At 35.7% G+C, this 24,136-nt stretch overlaps 1 protein-coding gene across 3 annotated transcripts in view; it reads right to left on the bottom strand.

Annotated features, from left to right (window-relative positions):
* The window catches only part of ANKRD12 (ankyrin repeat domain 12), a 63,225-nt gene that overhangs the window by 17,964 nt on the left and 21,125 nt on the right, over positions 1-24,136 (bottom strand). Inside the window, exons 2-7 of one of the 3 annotated variants that reach the window (XM_080340295.1) lie at positions 23,042-23,179; positions 15,474-15,621; positions 7,117-7,263; positions 6,032-6,232; positions 2,142-2,284; positions 657-810 (exon numbers count right to left, since the gene is read on the bottom strand). In XM_080340295.1, coding sequence (XP_080196421.1) covers positions 657-810; positions 2,142-2,284; positions 6,032-6,232; positions 7,117-7,263; positions 15,474-15,621; positions 23,042-23,128 — 880 coding nt within the window. In that variant the 5' untranslated portion in view covers positions 23,129-23,179. Of the gene's footprint in view, positions 1-656; positions 811-2,141; positions 2,285-6,031; positions 6,233-7,116; positions 7,264-15,473; positions 15,622-23,041; positions 23,180-24,136 lie in introns of those variants that run through there. The other 2 variants (XM_080340296.1, XM_080340297.1) reach the window with 2 other exon arrangements.

The raw sequence follows: 24,136 nt of genomic DNA, 5'->3' as shown, positions 1-24,136 counted from the left end.
ATTCTGTGAAAGCAGAACAAAAACATCCTGCGTGGCACTCAAACAAGTTGCTTATGGTCAAGAATCTTTTGCTTCCAAGGAGGCAATAGTTCTTTCTGTGCCCCAAGAGGTGATACCTGCTCCTGAATCTGCAGTAATACAGTAGGGGCCAAGAATTCCTGCCTCCACGTAAGCAACTATGTGGTCACCTTCACAAACCAGGGATTCCAACACTTGCAGGAACTTTACCAAGTAGGTGTTAACTAAGTTATACACCCATGTGAGATGCTAACTCTCAATTCATCTACTACAGATGTGAAATAAGTGATTTAGGGGATATTTTACCCCAGGAAGACCTCTCAGAAACCACTTTGTATCATAATAAATATGGTATTTTTCTCTTTCTCTGGTAAAAGCACCATTTCACGGTAGGTTTGATTTGGAGAGTGGAACGGGTTTATTAGAGAGCAAGAGAAGAAAAAAAAAGTTAGAGTAAACATTTCAGGTAACTAGATTCAATCAAAAGATTTGAAAACTACCTCTAAAACTAGAAGTGGAAAACAACCTTAGCAATAGCAATTGCTACCTCCAGCAAATCATAATAGCCAACACCCTGAAAAAGATTAAAACCACTACAGGTGAACTGATGCACTTGAAGTATGCAATTAAATGCTTACTTTTACCTGAGCAACTGTCCTCATCATCAGAGATGGGCACCTCCCTTTTCAACAGCATTTCCAACTCTTCAGTTTCAGCAACGTCAACAGGTCTCTCTCCATGCTTATTGGCTTGAAATGGATTTCCACCATGTCGAAGTAACAGCTTCACAATCTGCAGCATAAAATAAATGCATTTTTTAGGTTTCCCACAATGTTACTTGACTAGCACAAAAATCTTCCATTGCTCACCAAGCTCTCTACTCCTCTGCACTCAATTCACCTCCTTGCTCCAAATTTTATAGCACTTAACTTTAAGGAACAGGAAAGGTTTTCCAAGTAGCATTACTATTGGTTTCCACAGCATTTCAGAAAAGGCCTGACAGAGATCCAAGTATCTCACTGGAGGAACAAACTACCCCCATCTGCAACTGAATACAATCCAGCAAAATCAGCTATTTCCCCAGCATCAAGGGCAAAATGTTGTTAAAGTTACAATGATACCAAGGCAACTGCATTTTCTGGACAGCATCCAGTATGGCCTCCTTTTTCTTTGCCCTACATGCAAAGAATGGGGAAATATAGCAGACAGTCGACATGTTAATATGAGATTTCAGAATTTTTACAGCACATAATGCTAGTGAGATGGTCACAGATATGTATACTGACTGATAGCAGACAAGCAAGAGGTACTGTCCTCCAAAAGTCCACTACAATTTTATGCAAGTTCAATCTAAAGATCCACTGTTGTTTAGATACTCATGAGAAACAGTTCCTAAACAACTAATACAAATATCACAATCAGATTATCACCATTAAATTCTCTAGCCTTTCCAGAACATCCTTTCAAACTGAACATGTGCTTTGGAAGGTATACTTGATTTAAGGATTTTATTTTATTTTGCTTTATACAGCAGAATGCACACATAGTAATGAAAGAAAAGAGAGATAAAGGGAGAGCAGAGTAATTTCTGCATCTAGTTTGCAGAAAACAAGAACAAATCCAGAAATTAATGTAAAACACCTACATGCTTCATTTAGCTTCTCTGCTAAGTCATTACTGGTGGATGTTTAAAAAAACATTAAGAATACATATACATCAGTGCTCTATTTCAAAGTCCATAAAGAAATATATAAATGTAGGATATTTACCTTTAAATATTTTTGTATAGCTATAAAACCACAGTATACTGTTTGGAGACATTTTTCTTTTGAGAATTGTATATAGCTGAAGTCTCTCAAAGTCATTAAAATGTTTATTTATTAAAATAGCAAAAGTGAAACTTTAAAATATTCAATAAAACAGGTTCTAGTGGAAACTATCTGGCAATAGAAGTAGGATAAAAACCAAGATGACACAAAGAAAACAAAAGCAACTTCAAGATGCCTCCAAACAGCAGAACTGTAAAACCATATGACAGCAATCAGGACAGTTAGGATTTGTTCTAGAGACTGAACATTTAAAACAACTTATTTATTCCCCTCCCATTCTCCCAGCACACTCACATTTCTATGCCCACTACTAGCAGAATCATGAAGAGGTGTATCATCATCCAAGCCCTGGGTGTTCACGTCGGCTCCCGCTGCTATCAGGACTTTAGCAACATCGTAGTAACCAACATTACAAGCTTCATGCAGTGGTGTCCAGCCTACAGTGAAGAATGTTACGTACATTTGAAAGGTCAAAAATTTATGGTTTTTTTTTCTCCTGTGCTGGGAATCTCTATTGCCTTGAAATACTTCAAAATACACAGTAGTTCGCAGGACAGTAATGCCATTTATCTGATGAATAACACATGCTTTATCAACTTTAAAATTAATGACAACTTCCAAATTTTACTGTGATTAAACTGAACACAGAAATCACTGATCAAATACTATCACAAAAAATCTGGCACAAAATCCCATAGCTAACCATGTTAGAAATTCTTCGACTTGTGAGCACAGGTAACATTATTCTATATGGAAGCAGTTTGAAAACCACACTATTGGAAAGAATAAATATGGCAAATGATCATAACCAGTACTCCTTTAGAGCAACTGAACATATACCAGGAATCACTAAGATCATTCAGCAGATATTAGTGTAGATAGCAAGCTATTAATAAATATTGACATAGAACTTATTCCTGATACTTCCTAGAATATTAGTCATTTTTAGCAATTTTGATTTTCACATTGATGATCTGAAGTTTGATGCTCATTTTGTGTAGCAGAGCATCAACTGAAGATGGTGATCAATCCGCACACACTATATTCATTATCTCAATCTCCTCACCCCAACCTGATGTCTTCCACTTCATCGCTGCTCTGAACTTCTAGCCTGCTGTCGATGCCTTCTTAAAGCCCAGTTCTCGGAAGACATTCAGCTTTTCTTTCCAACATAACCAGTGCAAGTCCGGAAGAGTTTATTCACTTGAACACTCTGTCTAATCAGTAATGGTCTTCTACATCCATTAAGAGGTACAAGAAACCCCTAATTTATCTAATCCCTCAGTAAGGTGATTCCTCACTTTCATTTCTTACTCAACTTCACACCTACCACTCATTTAAATAAATAAAATGCTAAAGAAAAGAAAAAAAAAAAACAAGAAAGAAAAGAAAAAATATTCTACCTTGATTCTACCTTATTCTACAGCAAAACACTTCTTCCAGATCTTCATATACTGGATTTCCTCTCCAGTCATCATTTATCATTTGGGTCATTCACTTTGAAGACTGCCTGGCTACCACCTCCTTCTTTCCATTTTCTTATCGTTTGCCCTTCAGCCACCCACAATGATGACACTCAGCCCTCTGATCCCTGTTGTCTTTCCCCTGATTAATTCTCTCCATAATTCACTCCTCTCCATGTGTCACTGCTTTGCCTTTCTACCCTATCACAATGTCCAGCCTGCCAACTCCAGTCCTGGCTTGCTCTCAACATCCGTTTCCTTTACTCTCGTTCTCACACAGCAGATACCACTTTGGCAGATATCCCATGAGCAGGGTTACTTCCTCCATTACAAATTCATTTTCTGCTCCTTTAGTTCTGCCAAATTCTTAACTAAAAATCTCCAATTCTCTAAACTTCACTGCATCCTAAATTATTCTCTTTCTCCACTCATGACTCACTACTCAAATCCTCCTCCCATTCATGATTTCTTCCTCTCCACAGGGTTTTGAAGTTTAGCCACCTCTGCTTCTCGCTTTGGATTACCAATGGAAAAGTAATTCTAAACTTGATCCCAAACACCTCCTCCAGAGTCCTGAATGAGGTCTCTAACAACTTGCTCCCAGCTGATTCTCAGAATCAGGTCTAAGCCATTATCCTCATCCTTTCATCCACCTTTAAAATTTGTTTTAAAATTGGCTTTAAAATACATCTGTATTAGGCCAGTCTGGGATGAAGCTACGATGTTAACTTCATAACAAGTAATTCCCCATCTTATTTTCTTCCCCTGCCCTGTTGAGAAGGTGGTGTAAGCAGATGGGTGGGCATCTGGCAGCCAGCCAAGGTTAACCCATAACATCTCTCAAAGTGTTTCTATTCTGCCTGTGATTTCCATGCCTCTGTCTTTCCCTGAACCTCTCCTTTTCTAAAATTGCTCCTGTTAACAAGCTCATGTCCTCTCTCAGCTTCTCTGAAGATCTCACAGGGTTCTTCTTCTGTTTCTTTTCTTTTCTTCTTCTACATGCCAGTCCTGGGCAGCCTCATCATCAAACACAAATTCAGTAACCCTCTGTAACCCAAGACATTACTGATCTGTTTCTTATCTAAAATCAAGCTTTTAGTCCATCTCATTAATATCTTATCTTCATGTCAAGTTTGAGCTGGCAACTAACTGTACCATATAGTTTTTGATTTCTCCCACTGGGGCCTGCTCATCTCATCCATTCCCACTGAGAGTATCATTCTCACTATAATCATTCACACCCATAAACCAAGCCTCTTCAGCAGGCTTTGATGTAGGTCTAGTTAAAATTCTCACTCAGACCTTCATTATATTTTTGCTTCTATTATGCAATGCCTCTAAAAACTTGAAACTGCTAGTGCTGCCACGTAATTACGCTACTGAAGAATCTCAGTATTATCTTTATTCCCTTGGGATGCCAGCAGTTTCCCACAAATTTTGTCACCTTTTCTTCAGCATTACCCTTCACATTGGGAGCATAGTCTTCTTAGAAAAAAAAAAAGAGAAGCAACAAGGCCCTTTCTTATATTTACATCCTCACCTTCCCATGATTCACTTCTACTGTGAATGCAAAAAAGCCAGAGTTTAGAGCTAATGTTAAGAGGCAGAGTATTGGGAGTAGTTAGTGATGCTGTTCATATAACGTTCACTTGATAGTTGTATTATTTTTTAGAGCTGTCCTTGCATTTAAGAGAGAAACATCTACTGAATCCTTTTTATAGATGTCTCTTAGATCTCAACCCCACAACAACATCTGTACCTCACCCAACACCTTTATCCTCTGATTTAGCCTTCCTTTCACTCTGCTTTATCCCTCATTACCCCAACCTCCTTCTATGCACTAACTCTCTATCCAGTACTCCAGCTCCTATGTCTTATGCCCTTTTACACTGGCGGAGGAGAAAACAGCAAGTAATTTGGCATATCTCAGTATGTAAATGCATTTAATTTGGTGCCTGGCCAATCCACAACTGGTAACTACTGAACTCAAAACTGCGGGTTCTATCTTCTGCGAAAGCACTACTTTGAGGATCTCATATTTACTCTGCTGGAGATTTTTTACTAGAACATGTAGAAACATAACTACTGTGAGACTATCAAAAGCAAAACAGGCAAAAATTTGCCAGAAAACTTTGGTCTTATGGACAAACAGACTATGAAGAAAGATACCAAATGATAGTAAAAATATGGTACAAGTTACAACTTAGCTTAAAGTTCATCCATCAGTGCTGAAATCACAGCAAATACTGACATACCAAAACTATCATTAATCTAGCAGGACCAGATGACAAGTGCAAGCTATACTACACTCATCGGCATTGGTGCATACCAGCTATCCCAGTAAGAAGTCAATGTACATTAGTGTGCTACCACCTTCACTGTTACTAAACTTTGCACCTCCTCACATAGCCTACAATCCCCTTATCTATTGCTGACTTTGCCTAGTATAATTCTACACAGTTCTGTAAGCATGCACACGCATTTTTGTAAATACCTAGGATGCAAAGGCCTTTGCCACAACTGAAACCTCCAGGTGTTAGTATACTGTACCATAGTGTCCCAGTACTATCACTGCCATCAGAAATAAAAAATGTGATTTGAGAATTTCTAATAAGTTTAAAGTTATCTTATTCATTTGGCATGAGCTGCAATTAAACCTCTGATAACAATTTCAACATTGATTTTGAATTTGTGCACTTAAGAGAACATGTATTAACTTACCTGCAAAATCTTTTACATTCACATTTGCACCTAAACTGATTAGCTCCTTAACCTGTTTAACATCCCCTCGAATTGCTGCCATGTGTAGAGGAGTTTCCCCTCGTTCATTTCTCTTGTTAACTTTGTCTTTTTGTCTTGAAGAAGAGTTTGGAGTTTTCTTTTGTGCTGGTGTTGTTTGTAAGGGATGATTTAAGTTGGAATCTACAAAACAAGTTTTTAAACGGTCACTGTAAGTTATTTAATACTATTTTACTTCACCTAATTTTAATATTTGCATTCAAAGATGACAATAATCAGTGAGTAATTATATTTAAATAAAGGATGTATTTGACACTTCACATGTACCAACACTATGTCTATTTGCGATGTGCAAAAGTGTGTTTTGCAAAATCTCACTATTTTTAAAGTAGGTTCCAATGACAAATGAAGTCTGTCCAAACTACAAGGTTCACATACTCTGGTATAAATTCTGCTGAAACAAGAGAAAGCATCACTACGCATCTACCCTGCACCCCCTTCCTCCAGCACAATTCCACTATGTTTTTATGTAGTGGGATGTCAGTCTAAGGAATTACGGTCTGTGTATTGTACTCCATGCACTCCCCTCAGCTGTGCCAACATAAACGTTTTGGGGTGAACTGGATAGTAAAGACTTTAAGTACAACTGGACCAAGTTCTGAATTAAAAAACAAGGTGTCTCCTCTTTCCCATTAAGTCTGAAGGAAATGATCCAGTTTCCTTCTAACTTAAAATCCTGTTCCAAATTGAGACAATGAGACAGTACTTAAACTTCACAAAAAACAGTTAACATTTCAGTTTTTAGATAACACATGGAACAGGGTTTGAGAGGGAAAAAGAATCAAAGAAAGAAAGAGATTTTCAGGTTTTACAGCTATCATAATGCAAACTTTGCATATAGAGAAGGTCAAGATCCTTCATCACATTACCTGTCAATGAAAATTATGAATAATTTAAAAATACAATAAAAATCAAGGATTGCTGAAAAGCATCAAGGTTCAAAATATTCTGATTGTGATGGAATTAAACAGGCAAGAGGAAGAAAACTGTTAACTTTGTAAGATCACCTGGACTGTTGTCTCTTGCTGTCATCTGCATGAGAAGTGCCATCTGTTTGCGCTCTGACAGAGGATAACCAAAAAGAATGCTAACTGGTGTTGATTTCTTATTTCCAGCATCCTTCTTCATTTTCTTTTTCTCCGGACCTTCCTTCTCTGGAAATATTAACATTGAAAAACTCAAACTGCTGTTCTATTAGAACATTTTTCTAGAAATAAAAACATCCTTTTAAGGTATGTGAACTGGTGATTGGTGGCAGGTGATGAAAACCAGAAATTGCATCTTTAATTTACTGCATTTGCATTACTTTTGGTTACCTGTTCTAATCACATGAGGATAATAAGCTACTGAGTTAAAGCACTTAAAGCTGTAAGAAGGGTTACTAAAAAATTCTAAAATATGAAAAACCTGTTTCACAGCAGGAAGAATGTATATGTCACAACTTTAATTTTCAGAGAATCAAGTCAGGTGCCTAAAAAATTGTGTAAGATCAGATACTCAACTTTCAGCCTTGAATATAGATCCGAGACTGCACTCTATTCTACTTCTCTCAAGACACCATGTTAAAAATTAGGAAAAGACTTTTCAATAGTGGTATTTGTTAGGTAATTGGATAAAAGGTTGTTTCTCTCAAATTCAACCCTTTACTTCACCTTAGAGAAACTTCTTCAATATTCATATCCTTCAAAAACATACAGCTATTTTATATATAACTTCTGCAAATTTTGATAAAAAGAAAGAAGTTGTTTAAAATTTCATGTCCTAGTTTGAAACCAGGAGCTAAAATGATCATTTCTAAAGTTACTGAGTATCTACAAACTCTCACAGATCTTCAGATTGGTTAAATGTGCTCTGAAATCAGACTTTTTAATACCCAAATAATTTCAAAACTAGAATTATGTTTGTGTAATTTGAAAAATTTGGTCTACAACTTCCAGCTTTTTCAGAAGTTCTTCCTTTGTTTTTCTGTATAAAGGTCTTATAAACCAAACACAGGCATTTAGGTTAAAATATGACAGAAAACACCTGATTTTTGATGAAGTGACTTTGACTAAATAACTTTTAACTGGAGCAGTAATTAATGACCTTAATATCAAACAAGTACAAACTCTCAATGCATCAAATTTCTTTTTGGTACAACTGTTTTCCAAAGATCACCCTACCTGGTGATTATTATTTAACTGTATTTTCTAGAGACACATTAATTGCATTAACATGTAGTGAAGACCATTAATTTCTTGTAATTATCTCATCTTTCCAGGCAACTGCTCTTCTTCTGTCTTAACAAGTTCTTATCAAATTCAACATTTTACATCTTGTAGGCAGCTTATATTACTTAGATCTACACTGTCCACCTTTTTCCTCTGAGCTCCTAAGACTACTACTTGATTATAAACATAATATACGTAAAAGATGGCTCAAGGAACCTTAGTTACCAATTAGGTGATTTGGAATTAAAATTTTTGAAAGAGTTAAAAAAAATTCCAACCACCACTGTCAAGAAGGAATGGTCTGAAGAACATTCTAACTGACTCAGCCAACAGAAACACCACCTCCAAACTCTGAGCAAATAATTACCTTGGTTTCCTTCCCTAAAAGCCCAGGTTTTCCAGAGATCCTTCTCACTCTACGGCACATTCTCCTTTTGGAAGCCTCCCTACTATCTACCCAAAGGGTCTCTAACAGCTGGACAGGACTCTGGATCCTACGGCCACAGATAATCCCAGTTCACTCTCCAGGCTGGACAACTGATGGCAAAGACAGAGTTCAGTAAGGATGTCTATTGCCTGCTGCTTCTCCTCTGTGGCTGGCTGATGCACTAACTCCCATAAAAAAAGTAAGAACATGAAACAAAGCTGAGATCTAAAAATTACAACAAGAAATATGTAATAAATGAAAGCAAGGCAGGGGAAAGATGTTGGACTGCTTAACTGGACTTGGCCATACTAAGATGCTAGAATTTGGCTGGGAATTGGTTGAGGCTTGGTTGGGGATTTTAACTATCAGTTAAACAAGTCTGGTTGCCAGACTGATATCTTTAGCTCTTTGTATAATAACTTATTTCACCTTATTTTTACTATGACCTATTACCACCTGATGAGACACTGTTCAGCCAGTTTTATTTAATCTTTGTATTTTGGACCATACTAATAAAAAAAATGTGGAAATGCAATTAAGCGAAGTCAAAGTAGGCGGTGGAGATCTCCTTTTTTATTACTGTCCCCATGATTATATTGGTCTCCCAGTTTCTTTTCCTAAATATCAACCTCAAGCATTTGTATGATTAAAACTTCACTTAAAAAAAAAGTAATCTTCAACAGAAAATCTTAAAACAGAAGACTCCACTAAGGCAAACTTCACTGACCTGCTTCAGAAAGACAAAAAAATAATAAAATTACAAATTAGAAGCTCACGTCCATTTGAGGTTCTTAACCATGCCATTCCACATTTCATTAAGCCCCAAACTGACTCTTTTTTATGTTTGGATTTTTTTTACTCTTGCCTTGGGCTCTTTCTGTGGCCCTCCTTGTTTCATTCATTTCCTCTCAACTCATTTTCTGTGCACATCTTGGATCCCATAGTGACCAAAAGAGAAATACAAGATTTTACAGACTAAACAATTATCAGCAATACTATTTTAAGAATAGAATGTTACAGACCTATGTACATATTTACAAAAAATACCCTACAAATTTATCCATCATGTTTAAAAAGGAAACAAGATCCCTCTTACAGAAGTAATTGATTAGATATTCTTTATATCTTGTGGAACAGAAAACTTTCTGCAGCTCTGTACCTGATGTTTATACAATTTGAACAGTAATAAATTGCCTAATAGAAGAATAGTATCAGCTTAAGAAATTAAGTTTAGGTAGAATTTCATGTATAATATTGACTGTTAAAGTCAATCACTTGTGGGTGGGTCTTTGTTGTTTGTTTGTTTGTGTGGGTTTTGTTGTTGGTGGTTTGGTTTTTTTAAAGTTTTCTTGTGAGTTGTTGTTGGCTTTTTTGTTTTGTTTGTTTGGTTTGGTTTTTTTTACATTTGGAGCATTTTGTTTTCAAAACCTATGGAATACTTTTTTTTTTTTAATTCACTGTATTCACTGTCCAATCCCTTTTCTTGTGTGTGTGTTCTTCAGTAGCTAGAAACAGAGCATTGGGGAATTTTTTACTTATTATTGAAAAAAGTGGCTTCATGATCAATGATCTTGAATAAATAATCTTCATAATATGCAGCCAAATCTGCCTGAAAACACACTCCTTTGAAGATTTTACTTCTGTAATGAAAGTTTTCCACATAACTCTTAAAAAAAAAAAAAAAAGGATTTAAAAATAGCCAGGTTGTGTGCAACAGTGATTTAGGTGCATTTGAGGACTTATTTGTAAAAAAACGTCGTTAAATTCACTCATAGTACTTGAATGTACTGGCACGAGAACCACCAGAATCACTGGCAATCATTTTAGGAGAACTTATGCATAACAGATTATGTCCCAAGGCAACCAAAAGTGTATCTGTTTGTGGTTTTTGTTGGTTTTTTTATGTGTGGTTGGTTTGTTTTCTTTTTATTTGGGTAAATTACAAAATCCCAGTGAAGGTTTTCATAAATGTTTTAGGAAAATGAATTATTAAATAATATAACGTGCATTTCTCAAAACAGATCATGCCAAACTAACAGAATATTCCATTTGGTAAAACAACCACCTTAGTGGAAAAAGGAAACAAAGCAAAAAGACCAAATTCAAACTTCAGGGCTCATGAGTCTGATTTTGTGTAAAAACCCCCACCATAGTGCAAATTGTAAGGAATAACAGGATTAAGAAATAGGGCCATGAGAAGCTAAAATATGAACTGCTTGAAATAAATGCTTCTAAGGAAGTTATAAGATTGTGTGATATACAACAAAAGCCTAATACGTGTATCACCAACAAAAGACAGATCAAGATGATCAGTTCTGCAGATGACAAAGTTAAGAGAGACAGAATTACAGAAACCTGTGTGACTGTGGTAATCTGACGGAAGTTATTCTGAAGATAAACTGCTGCTTCCTGACCTCAGTGACAGAGAAAGATCAGAATGCAATGAAGAGACCTCACCGTACGCTGCAGAGATATCAAGGTACTGTTGTGATAATTAATAAAGTGAACGGCATATTTATTGAACCAAACCAACACACACATACACAAACAAAACCACTGTTACTTCCCTGCCTCTGGCCGAAAGAAAAGTTAAAGAGTCATAGTGGAACAGTAAGTCCAAATCCAGCAAGCAGTAACAGTGTAAGCAGACCCTTTACAAGCCCAAATCAGTTCTGCAACTATGAAAAGCACAAGTATAGAAATTGTGTTACGATGATGTACAGAGAGAATACTAAGAGGTCAGTTGTTCTGCTTTCCTGGTTGTCAATTAAATGCTAAAATAAATACGACTGTGCTATGTTTGGACTACTTTAAGGACAGAAATTGAAGGGGCCAGAAAACACAATCAAGATGCCACTGTAAACAGAAAATCTGGAGACTATAATTTCCAAGGAAAGATCAACAAATTTACACATTTAATGTAACTCTTGTTGTTCTTCCTGAATAATCAACTACATAACAGGACTACGAAAACATATCCCATGCTTATCTTCACAATGAAAAAATTTTTCTGATCTGCAGTTCTGTTTAATTATTATGAAAAATTCAAATTTCTCTCTTCAGACTAATAAGGTAGAGAAAGCGAACAAACCTGTCCTCTGCAAAAGCAGCACTTGCCTGTTGTTGTTACTCTGATAACCACATCAGAGATTATTTAAAAATAACCAGATTAATTAAATAAATTAGCAACATTTAAATAATGCTACTTAAGGAGTCTAAATAAGTGATGGCTTTTCAATCAAATCATATTTTTTGATAGGGAGACTTCCAATCAGAATTTATTACACAAAGGTATGAAAAATGCTTCTCCTTCCACCATCCTTTCTACCACTCTTAATCAAAGCTTGTGTGCAGAATCCTTTGTAAGATTCATTTTAATAAGGGTTAAAGCTATCCTGCAAAATTTGCAGTATAAATAAATTGGACTGTAGTATTAATATATTGTATTATATTTTGTGGTTGCTCTGATCAAAGATTGGAGATGTGATAACAGAGCTCTCAGTTTAAGATAAGCCATCCAAACCAGGACAGTGTAATATAGACACTCCTGCACAACAAAACAAACCAAGACTAGGAGGTTTTGCAAAAGACGGGTATTTAGTGCCATTTCAAGTGCTTTCCTTGTCCTACTGGTCTCTTCAGGAGGCCACAGGTCTGTGACTCATGTTACCTTTCAGCCCCATGCAGAATTCTCAGCTACTCATCTCAACTGGTATTGCTTGACTACATATTTAGTCAACTGGATTTGGTCCTAACCAGTATAAAATGTAACCTAAAGGCTAAATCTGCAAATATTTAATACTAATTTATTGCAGAAGTTTCTCAGACAAAACCACTGATTTAAATCTAAATTTAGATAAACAGGAGGACTGGAATTGCTCTAGACTCTTATGGGACACTGCAAATGCTGTTTGATTTCAGTCTTGACAAAACTGACTGGGTCTAAAATTTATTTTATGTATAGTTTTGTAGGAATCAAATTTAAATAAATATACATATATTTTTCCAAATTAAGTTAACATTCAGTTTGGCTGTCCATGTTCATTATCACTTACAGTTTCTAAGCAACACCTGATTAAAAACAAAATTTAAAAAAAACCAAACACAACAACCAGCCAAACAAACAAACAAAAACCGCAAAAAGGAGCAAAAGGTGGAATTGCAGGGGGCAATTTTTACAAAAATAAAGCAACAAAGACAAAATCTTACTTTATGAATGAATAGTATGGAGACAGAAGCGAGATAGCTCTAATGATGTAAAGCTTTAAAAATTAGGTGTTTTCCTTCTTTGACTGATTTACCTGCCTAAAGAGGATTAAGCCAAATCATCATGGGGTTTCTACAATCACCTAGCAACCCTATCATGTACCCTGGAGATAAACCACTTATTAAACTAAACTATTAAATTTTTTATCCTAGAGCTACTTTTTATGGCATTTCTTGATTTTTGTTCATGTGGATATATTTTTAGAAGACCCTAAATCTTTAAAAATATTTTAAAATCAAACTCAATGGTCTTAGCAACTATTACAGAGAAACTATTTAGCAAAGCAGTAGGAACATTTGGCTATTCTGAACTCTGGAAAAAAAACTTATTCGCAGTCTACTAAAAATAAAACTATAGGGAAAGGATAACATACATCCTGGAACTGTAATGGACAGTGGGAAGAATGGACTAGTACCACACATTTTTTTCATAATCTAATTATAGTATACACAATCTTTTACCATGTCGCCTAGAATACCACTACAGATTTTCACTGAGTATCAGAAGAAAACTGAGATTCTTTTGATGTTTTTAAATACTAGCACTACTAGCTGACAAGAAGCTTTTCATCACCTCTTCTTTCTCCTCTGTGTCTGGTTACTCTCTCATCTCCAAAAGCTTAATTTCTTCCTTCTCAAATAACACTTGCCATTCTCTGTACCTAGTTATTAATAGCAGGGAGACACTTCTGTCAGAGGGAGCGGGTTGGCACAGCGATGGCAAGCTTTCTCAGTGCCTAATGCCAAGTGTGTGTCAGAAGCAGCGCTGCATTTCATGATCACTGATGTGAGTCCCAAACCTTGCACCAATTTAAGTGGTTAATTCCCACTGGTCTGGTCTAATTGGTTAGGTACAGAATCAGCATTGTAAGAGATGTTTTTTCATCGTAGCAATGCTCCTACCTCTAAAGTTTCTGGAAAGCTTCTGTACAAAGCTCCTCAAGTTGCTCTTGTATCCTTACCTCAACAGTAATGAAAGGGATGACAAGCTCTGATGTTTGTGACACGGTAGTTACAAGGTATGTGCCTTCTATTGTCATATTAGTATTTCTTACCCCTGCTTGAACTGTTTATTTCATCCCCCTGCTACAATTTGTAACAAAAAGATTTCGTAGTGTGCACACAGTCTTTTGGTGCCTGTCTAAATGTCTACAGTAATCCATCTCATTTGTGGCAGCTGTGACAATAGATGCTATAGCAAGAGAAACAAGAAAATCATGTTACATTACAAGATGCTGCTGTGACAATGAATTACTTAAAGTTGATGGGGTGGGGAGAGATGAGAAAATATTTAAAACAGAAAACATTATATAAGTGCTAAATATCACTTCTAAATATATTTATTTATATTATTAAAAACAAGGTCTAATACCAAGCAAGAAATTGAATAAAGCAGATGCTGGGAGGATATTTCTAATTTATACATGGTCTTTTCAGAATCAAGTGGTTTCATAAACAGTGTAAGACTCTAGAATTCTGTAAAACCACTGAAAACTGAGATCTAAAGCCAAGTGTATTGTCTTGTAATACGACTACTTCAAATTTGGATTTCATATGATATTCTCTTCACAGTAACAAAAACATGCATGTAATATCCAGAAACCAAATCCTGGACAAAAACTAAACATGTACTGAGGTATATACTTCTATCTTGCATTTAAATTTAAGCATGTTAAGGGAATTACCTGTTTATGAGAATAGTCAAATGTACAATAGGCACTGTATAAGAAACTGTAGTACTGAGCCTCTGAGATGTTTGGGGACCATGCCTTCTGGTCACCTTCCAGAGGGCACAGATAGTGTTTTGCTGCCAACAGAACTATTACGGAACTATAATGTAGATAACTAATTATCTAAACTTAGAGATAACTGTACTCCACCTTGATTTGAAAAGAGCCATGTTAAGAATGGTATTTTGAAGACTTGAAATAACTTCTAATCAAATATGCTTTAGTTAGGATGAACTACCAGCCTGTGCCAAGAAGGTATCTCGAGCAGATCATAGGAACATAGAATAAAAGAAAAGTTTGCTCTCCATGGCTAGTTTAGTTAGTTCCATAACCTTACCAATCTTTCCCACTCTCCTTCCCCAAAAGGGCTGACAGCTGTGTCTCAAATCAAGGCACTTACATGTCTTTTCATCAGTTTACTTGTTTAAGCAAATGGATCTCTAAGAGATGACAATGAAAAGAAAGATTTATTACTAAAACAGAAGCAGAAGAATGAGGTTACGAAACAATTGGAAAATGTAGATAAACTATGTTGACATGGTAGCTCTTAGTAATGAGAGGATGAAAGCCTGTCAGGCTGAGATGCAACAATCAGAAGCAAGCAGGCAACTTTTATACTTAGTATCCTTTTTATACAGAAATAATCAATATAATAAACATAATATACAATTAATTAAATTAGGACGTATTTTACCAACAAATAATTAGTTAAGGAAAGAAAAAGGTTCTACCTGTGTCTGAATTGCGATCTTCATTTCTGGATGGACTAATAGTAAAAGGAAGTTTACGTTTCATGGAAGACTTTTCTTTCATCTCCTTCCCCACATCACTCCTATCCACTTTTGGAGTTTTGCTGTAGGATGCAATCTTGTCCTTGCTCTAATATAAATAAAAAGTATACTAAGTAATTTTTGCATAAAGCAGAATAGTCTTATAATGTATACAGACTGAAAAGACTGCTATGTGAGAATATATGTGCATGTGTGTCAGTATGTGTATTACGTAGTTTATTCAAAAACTTTTAAAGTAACCTTACTAAAAATAATCAGCGGCATTTATTTTTAAAATTAGTATCTTCTGTGTTATTTCTACCTCCAGATACATCACTGTAGAACCTGCTGTTCACTATTAGAGCCTTGACTAATAAGCAAAGGAACAACACAAACTGGCCAAGAATTTGCTAAATCTCAATGACTATCCCAACTTCCTTCCCTGACCATAACGTAATAATCATGTTAAAAGCCCATTAAAAGCCCACACTGCAATTCTGACTGTGAAAAGTAACACAGTAATAATGACAACTAAAATCCCAAACAACCATCCCATCTCCACCCCCACCCCATAATCCATCCATACGAATTCCCTATTTCAACAAAAATAATAGTGTAGCGTTTCATTTTCTAAAGCAAAATTTACTAAGAACTTAGAAACTTGGAACTTAGAAAATCAAATTCAGAAAAAAATAAGGACAAGCTATTTGAATTTTTAGCTGCATAAATCTGGGGTTTTTGGCTTATAAAACATACTTAAAGATAAACAGAAAAACCTGGGTAGGCACAATATTAACTTATGTTTGATTACTTTGATAATATAGGAGGTCAAAGTAGGTAAAAGCAGCAGGTTAGTGAGAAGACTGCCTGAGAGAACCCTCTGCAGACCCCAACATTTTAGCCTACTAATCAAGACACAACGTAGAGATCTAACATTTTCTTTTCATTACATGCTGCAAAACCACATTTCTATGTCAGCTATCACAACTACACAACTTTATATCATTCTTAAGAGATGATCGGATGAAACCACTAACAGATTCCCTTTCCAAAGGTAGAAGAGGCACATAAGCTCACTTGCCAGTCAGTGAAAACAAAAGGCTGCTTCTCACTACTTTTGAATCAGGAAGTTATAAGATTTATTCTGACTAGAGGAAAACTAGAAAATAACTCCAAGTAAAGGTACTATTCTCAAGAGCAGCCTCCCTTTATTTAAAAACAAACACAGGTACAAAGAGTAGTTTTATTATATTATCTGAACACTGAGTTCAACCTGTTGTCAAAACGGTAGGCAGAAGTGATTACAAAAAGAACCTGTAAACAAACTCTAAAATCTTCAGTTGACATATGGTTGTACCATGGAGATCACAAAGAAGGGATAAGTATGTTAGGAGAATTCCTGAAGTAAAAGATTGATGCCCCCAGAGAAAACCTATCTCCACTCTAATTTGGGAACCTAAAAAACCAAACGAACAAGCAAAAGAAACCAAACCCAAAACCCCAAACCAAAATGCAGAATAAAACCCACACGCTAAAACCAAAACCAACCCTCCTCTAAAACCCCAAAGGAAACATAATCAACACCCCACCCCCACCTTTCCTTACATGCTAGAACAAGAAAATCTACAAATCTAAACCCCCTTAAGCCCCTGGGAGATAGTGCCTGTGGTAACACTTCGGAAAGAAGATAATCCATCTAACACAACTGATCATTTGCAAATGCATCTTTAAGTTGACAAGAGGAGATCCGAACTCCATTAAGCCCATTCTGATCTCTTCCACTAAACAGGACTTTTCCACTTAAGCCCAACCTCACCAAGAGTACTCTTATCCCTTATCACAAACAATCCAATTATTTCTCATATGTACATATGTAAATTTCCCACAATTTGATAAAGTTAACTTGCTATTAAAATGGTATTGCTTTTTTTAGAATATTATCTTGTGTTAGGTACTACAGAATAGAAAGGATCAACTCAAAATAATTTAAAGTTCTTAAGCAGGAAACACTGGTTTCAATTTGTTCTGTAGAAAAAAAGGCAAACTTTGTGTGGTGGGTAATCCTTAAAAATAATCACTTTTTTTGGTACTAATCAGTAAAATACATTGGTAGGTGCTCACAAAGAGATGCAAGCTGCTTAAATAATTTGGTAGCTGTATGTTTGTTCTTAAACTGTATATATGCATTACGTTAAATATTAGGACTGATGCACTACTTTTTTGATAATCACTAAACATTAATTTTGCGATAATCTAATTAAGAGGAGTGAGTTCAAAATTCATACTTTCAAATAAATAAAAGTACATTGAAAATGAAAGAACAGGCTATACACAGAAACTGAAAAAGTGAAAGTATTTTGTTCCTTCGCTATTACATAAACAAACACCTAGCCACTACCAGTGGTGGACCTTCCAACCCAAAACATGCAATGAACAGGGTGTTTGAGAAGTCTGTACCTTCAATGACAATGTTGAAATAGAGGTGCATTTAGATACGCAGACACCATCGCAACTGAGAGAGAGGAAAAAGCAAAGAGCACTGGCAAAGGAAAAATAAAATGACTACCAAATTTGAAAAATAGTCTAAATACAAACCAACACTGGATTCAGCTTCAAGTACAGAAAGGCAAGAGGAGGCAGCAAGTCCTGCAGGTTAGAACAGGCATTTTGATTTGAAGAGTGAGCATCCACTGTTCCAAATACTTTTGGTCACTGCAACAGCATGGGTATCTATTTTTCAGGGTCCAAAACAAGGTTCAAAATTCAGCATGAAAAAGTCTATGTATTAATGTGATCCATGGAAGCAACCTGAAATTATGTCTTTTATAAAGCAACCCATAACTAGATTATCTGTGGACTTTCTAAAGAGGTTCGTTAATCTAAAGTGAAAAGTGCTAATCAAATAAAACACTGAAAACATAATAATGTTCACATACATAAATTATTGCTGCAAAGGAAAAGACATTGCATACTCTCCTTGCCCACTACATTTAGGGAGCATTTAACAACTTTAGGCTGGAACAGGAGACAAGTAGAGGTTATTTATCCTTCTACTAAGTATCTAACTCTATGCCAGGCAGCATAATTAAGTATCAGAATAAACTGCCCAAGGAGACTGCAGTTTCAATCAGGCAAGGGTTTAAAGAAAAGGTCTGGCAAACATCTGTTAAGAACCACGGACAGCTTATTCTACTCTGGGGCAAATGGATGAACTAGATCTGCGCGTCTCAACATTTAATGCGTGCCTCACTGGAGGATGGAGTAAAAAGGAAGAATTTTCTCTGTCAACAAAACCATACTAGTGTGCTGTGATGAGAAACATATTTTTAATCTGTTCAACAGAAACCGTCTTGGAAGGCCAACAAACAGCAGTCTGGACAATTTTTTGATATCCCATTCCAGCTCTATTGTCTGGTACCGCTACAATCAATGCCAAAACACAAAAGGAGACAACAGAGTGCCATATAATCTAGCAGATGTACTAAGCCCTGGGAGAACAAGCATTCTTTTTCTGCCTATCAAAGATAATTACATATTGAAGCATGTTCTACATTGTATTAAAACAGCTTTGGGCACTATTGTTGGAATCTTCTAAGAAGAGAGTTAATTCTTACAAACCCCAAGTGTGTTTCTCCTTTGGACCACATATTTATCATTTACTTCCCGAGTTCTCACCATGTAAGTTCTAATGCATAAATTCAGATATATTAAAATTTCAGTATGTTCTTATTTTTATAAAATATCTCACACAAACATTAAATGGTCTATCTGCTGTACACATTCTTACTTTTTAAAATTTTACTTGATGCTCCCAAGATAAGCAACTGAAATAAAAACACACATATGCTAAATCATATATGATACAAACTCAGCTTATTAACAGGAATATTATTCCTAGTTTTTTTGTTAAGATCTCAGAAGGCCTGAACATGTAGCTGATTCACACAGCTACTTACTGGTTACTAGAACAGCCCAATAAGCATTAACTTCCACTGGACAAATACAAAAGATTTAAGTCACACAACAGTATTTTTACTACATTCCTCAGTCAACAGCTAAGAGTGTACAACCAGTAAGATCTAAATATTGTATCAGCTATGAAAGGAAAAATCCTACAAGCGTTTTTTTTTTCTTTTATCTTAGTTTAACCGCTGGAGTGGTCTTGTACCATTATAGTTCTTATTTTGAGAAAAAGAAGAATGAGGAATTTTTTTTAGGGAGTGGTCCCCTTTAACATTACTGTTCATTTATAAGATGCACTGTTTTGTGTGAACATTATTTCACATTAAGCCTCCACTGCCTACAGTGCATCTATGAACATATAAGGGAACACCAATAATTAAAACTATCTAGCTTCTGTTCATTTACAGTCATAGACATTAAGCTCCATGAGTAGTTCAAAGACATTGCTGTTTCAATAACAAAGTGGACAAAGAAGCAAGCATGAGCAACTTTACACAGTAAAGTACAGAGAAAAAATAAAAAGCCAAAGCTACATGAAAAATAGAGTTAGAATGCATTTTTTATACTATGGACCACTATACTGATCTGAATGTTGAACACTTCAGGGCCTTTTCATGCTACTAAAAAACACATGCATATCTGATGGCACAGTGAATGGTCACTCATTGGTCATACAACACTGAGAAAAGTATGTGGACAACAGGTATTTTCCAGATTAATCCAGACACTTCCATATCAAAATGCCACTAAAGCAAAAATTTTACTTTAGCATCCTTTTTACCTGCAGCATCAGTACTTCCTTACATCAGTTACATTAGGTTAACGAATCCATAACTTTTTCATAAGAACTTCTGATGCTTCAAAGACTATTACTTTTAAATTAATGGTTGCAAATATTTAGATATTGAGGAAAATCCTTATTTGCTTTACAGAAATTTCCACTGCTTCCTAATAATTTCATTTTAAATTATCACCATTGTGATTCTGTATCTATGTCCTTGGCCAAACTTCCACCTTCCCTTAGACTTTAATTTTCTAAACAATCCCACCTTCACTGACATCTTAATCTCAAATACCATACAAGGTAGTATGTGACATTCGTCCATATTTATAATTCCTGTACTGGTGATCAGTCTCAAAAACAAACACTTCCTTGTTACAAAAACCATCTAAGGACAAACCTTCACCCAAACCACTATGACAATGAAAGGGTTTTATGTAACCAGTAAAAATAGAATGTTAGTTTACTCCTTTCTAAATCAAATAAGAATTCGCTGTATTTCCTGGTGATTAAATAAATGATACCATGTTCATTCTTATGTTCCCTGGAAAAAGTTATCTGTATTTTCATATGAATTAATATCTTCTTTAACGTCCTGGCTAAAGAGCTACACATCTGTGTTTCAGAAGATTAGCAAACTTTGCAGAGATTGCAGGGTATGCGGGTTACAAGGCTCAGTAGATATAACTGTGACTTATTAGCAGAGAGGGAAGAGTTTATGGGGATCAGAGGTGGGGGATAACTGGAGAGGAAGGTGTCAAGACAATCAGCGAATACTGAGCTGGCCACAAGGGTCACTCACACCCTTTGGCAGCGGTTACAGATTCAACAGCCATGCTGGAAACTGGAACCATTTTTCTACAAAGGCAGCAAGAACAGGGAGAGGAGGTGAGGGGGACTCAGAGGTAGAGAGTAGAAAAGGAATGGGACCTCACAAGCAAATTCCTTATTTTGACCTTTTTTTTTAAAAAAAAAAAAAAAACAAACTCAGATTGCAGAGCAATTTATACATAAAATTCAAAGCCTAGGAAGGAAATAAGTAATCTGCACTATAAAAATATGATAATCTATTTCTATATGCTCAAACCTACAAACAAAGGCATTCCAAGAATTTCAAGACATATCTTTACCAAAAAAACAGTGAAAATGAAAACTTAAAAAATTACAAATTCAAGCAAACCTACTGTTTTTGTTTTGATGAAAGTGAACAGAAGATGAAAATTAATTTTAACCTCTGTGTTATAGATTTTTTTAACTATAGACACAAATAAAGCTTGAAAAAAACACTGGACATAAGTCAGTTGTCCTAGAATAAGCAGCTGTTATGTGTGCAGGATTCCTTGGTGTCATTTTTTTTTCCCAGAAATACTGAAGTGTCAAAATAATGAGAGTTTATAAAGCCAGAAAATATTTTATGGTTAAATAAAGAACATAAAATCTTTACAAAATTTAACTTATTTACAGGTGTGTAAATAAAAAGGTAGTATTTAATACCACTAAGTTTCACTGCAATAGCTTTCCTGGTTTTGCTGCTTGTAGGCCCCAGACACCCCCTCCTCTTTCTCAGTACTGAATGAGACTTCAATTAGCTTGACCATATCCCAAACAAGGACCAGAACAAAAGCCAGAAAACCCAACTTTTTTTTCATCCCTTTACTAGTAAGCCAATTTCCTTTTCCCATTTTACTCTGTTATCTCCCTCTTCTTAAAGTAGTTCATCATAGCTAGCAGAAACAAGTACTTTTGGCTCACTTTAGTGGGGCCTGTAAAACAAACTGAGAAGAGACTAAAAAGTCTATAGTTTTCTATGAACATTTTCAGAAGACAAACATTCTGAAGTACACGCTAGATCTGCTAATCTCCTGTTTTTTAATCTCTTCCTGTCCTATATCCATTAAGTGGTCTTACAGAGAATACAGACTTCAACAAACTAGAAAGTATAACCACACAAATGAACAATATCCTTTTCCAGAGAAGATAGTTTTAAATATCGTTTGGGAGACAAATGGATCCTCTCTCCTTAGGGCAATATCATTCACAATGCAGAATATTATTCTATCTTCTGTTACTCATTAGTACAACAGATAAACTTGTTGTTTATTGTACAAGGGTACTAGGCAGATGAAACAGAGAACCGGGCTATTTGCAGCTTCACTCCAGAAGTCTGAAAATTATATTATAGGATACTTCACATTTATAAACAATGAAGCACCCTTCAGTATTAATGGAGCTCACATATTCCTTCATTCTCCAACACTCAAAAATAGACTGTACAGGTTTTAAAGTGGACTCCCTCGGACAGGAGTTACTCTTAACCCCTCTGCAGCATGTGGCTTGCAAGTCCTCCTTAACAGAGGGAAAAGTCCCTGTGTTAGAAACTTGTGTTTGTTCATTGGCCTGTGCTGTCACAGGCTTTCAGAAATGTTTCACTTGTTTGTTACAGAAAGACACTGTAAAATTAAATAAAATACGAATCGATGTTCTTGTGAGTGTAAAAAGACTTCATGTAATGTAAGACATGGAAACTATGCACTAACTTACATCAAATAAACCAAACATATGCAGTTTCCTTTTGAATTAAGTTGCAAGTTACAACAAAAGCACAAATTCTGTTACCTACTTTAATTTACAGTTAAAGCCATTTAAAGTTTACTTTTTTCCTGCACCCAAGATATCAGAATACACATTCATATTTATTTCTTCCCTTCACAGCAAAAAAAATAGTGATAGAACACATGCCTTTCATTTCACTGAACTTAAATGGACACAAATACAATTTTGTTACCTTTCTTGCGGTTGTTTTTTCCACCATGGTGCTATCACTGTCAGAATTTTCAACTTGAACTGTTTTTGTAGACCCAAATTTGGGCATTTTATAGCTGTTTAGCTAGCTGTATCTTGTATCAGTGGGTTCATCGTGTGTCTGAAAAACAAACAACCAACATAATATAGACATTACAGTGTAATTTCAGGACAAACATTGTTACTGCAGACAGTAGCAAAGCTGAGTAATTCCCCCAAAAAGATGACTAACAATGACACCTGACTTCAAGCATCCCACTCATCTGCAGCTCAAATCTTGGGGTAAAAAACCAAAGGATCTTACATGGCTACTACTCAGGACAGTGTCATCAGAAAACCAGCAGGTCAGTTGCTGAACTGTGTCATCCCTCTAAATTAACTCTTGTCAGACTTAACACTTTGGGTATTTACGGCTTACTGGTTCAATAGCTCATTTAATTTTATAGGTAATAAGACTGGGAGGATGCACAAGCTCATTTCTAGCAACAGCATGAAGAGAAATTAAGCTTTCTTGCCTGGAAAAATGAAATATTGTCTACCCAAAATATTATTGAAAAAAGGTCAAATCTCCATAATTTGCTATCCTTTGCAATCCTATATAGACATATAGATCTATGATGGATATACAGATCTTCTAAAACTTAGACCTGGAACTAGAAATCTTAATTCACACTGTGTCAAAAATTAATTACATAAGCCATTGCAAAATATATATGTATATAAAGCTCTAAGAGCTCTGTGGTCTTTCATTTCCAAGGTACACCAAATAAGTATTGTTACAGATTCACAGAATGGAATTTTGATTTTTCCATGTTAGTATTGATTCCACTTTTCGACTTCAAGACAAGCAAAATACTTTTCATCTTGTTGTGGTTTAACCTGGCAGACAGCTAAACACCACACACAGCCTTCCTCCCACCCCCAAAGTGGGATGTGGGAAAGAATCAGAAGAAAACTCAAGAGTTAAGATAAAGACAGTTTAATAGGACAGAAAAAGATAATAATAATAGAATATATAAAACTAGTGTTGTGCAATGCAATTGCTCAACACCCACCAACCGATGCTCAGTCAACTCCT

The sequence above is a fragment of the Nesoenas mayeri genome, assembly GCF_963082525.1.
Source record: "Nesoenas mayeri genome assembly, chromosome: 2".
Taxonomy (NCBI): domain Eukaryota; kingdom Metazoa; phylum Chordata; class Aves; order Columbiformes; family Columbidae; genus Nesoenas; species Nesoenas mayeri.
Note: the sequence above shows the minus strand (reverse complement) of the source record. Positions and strands in the feature narration are given on the sequence as shown.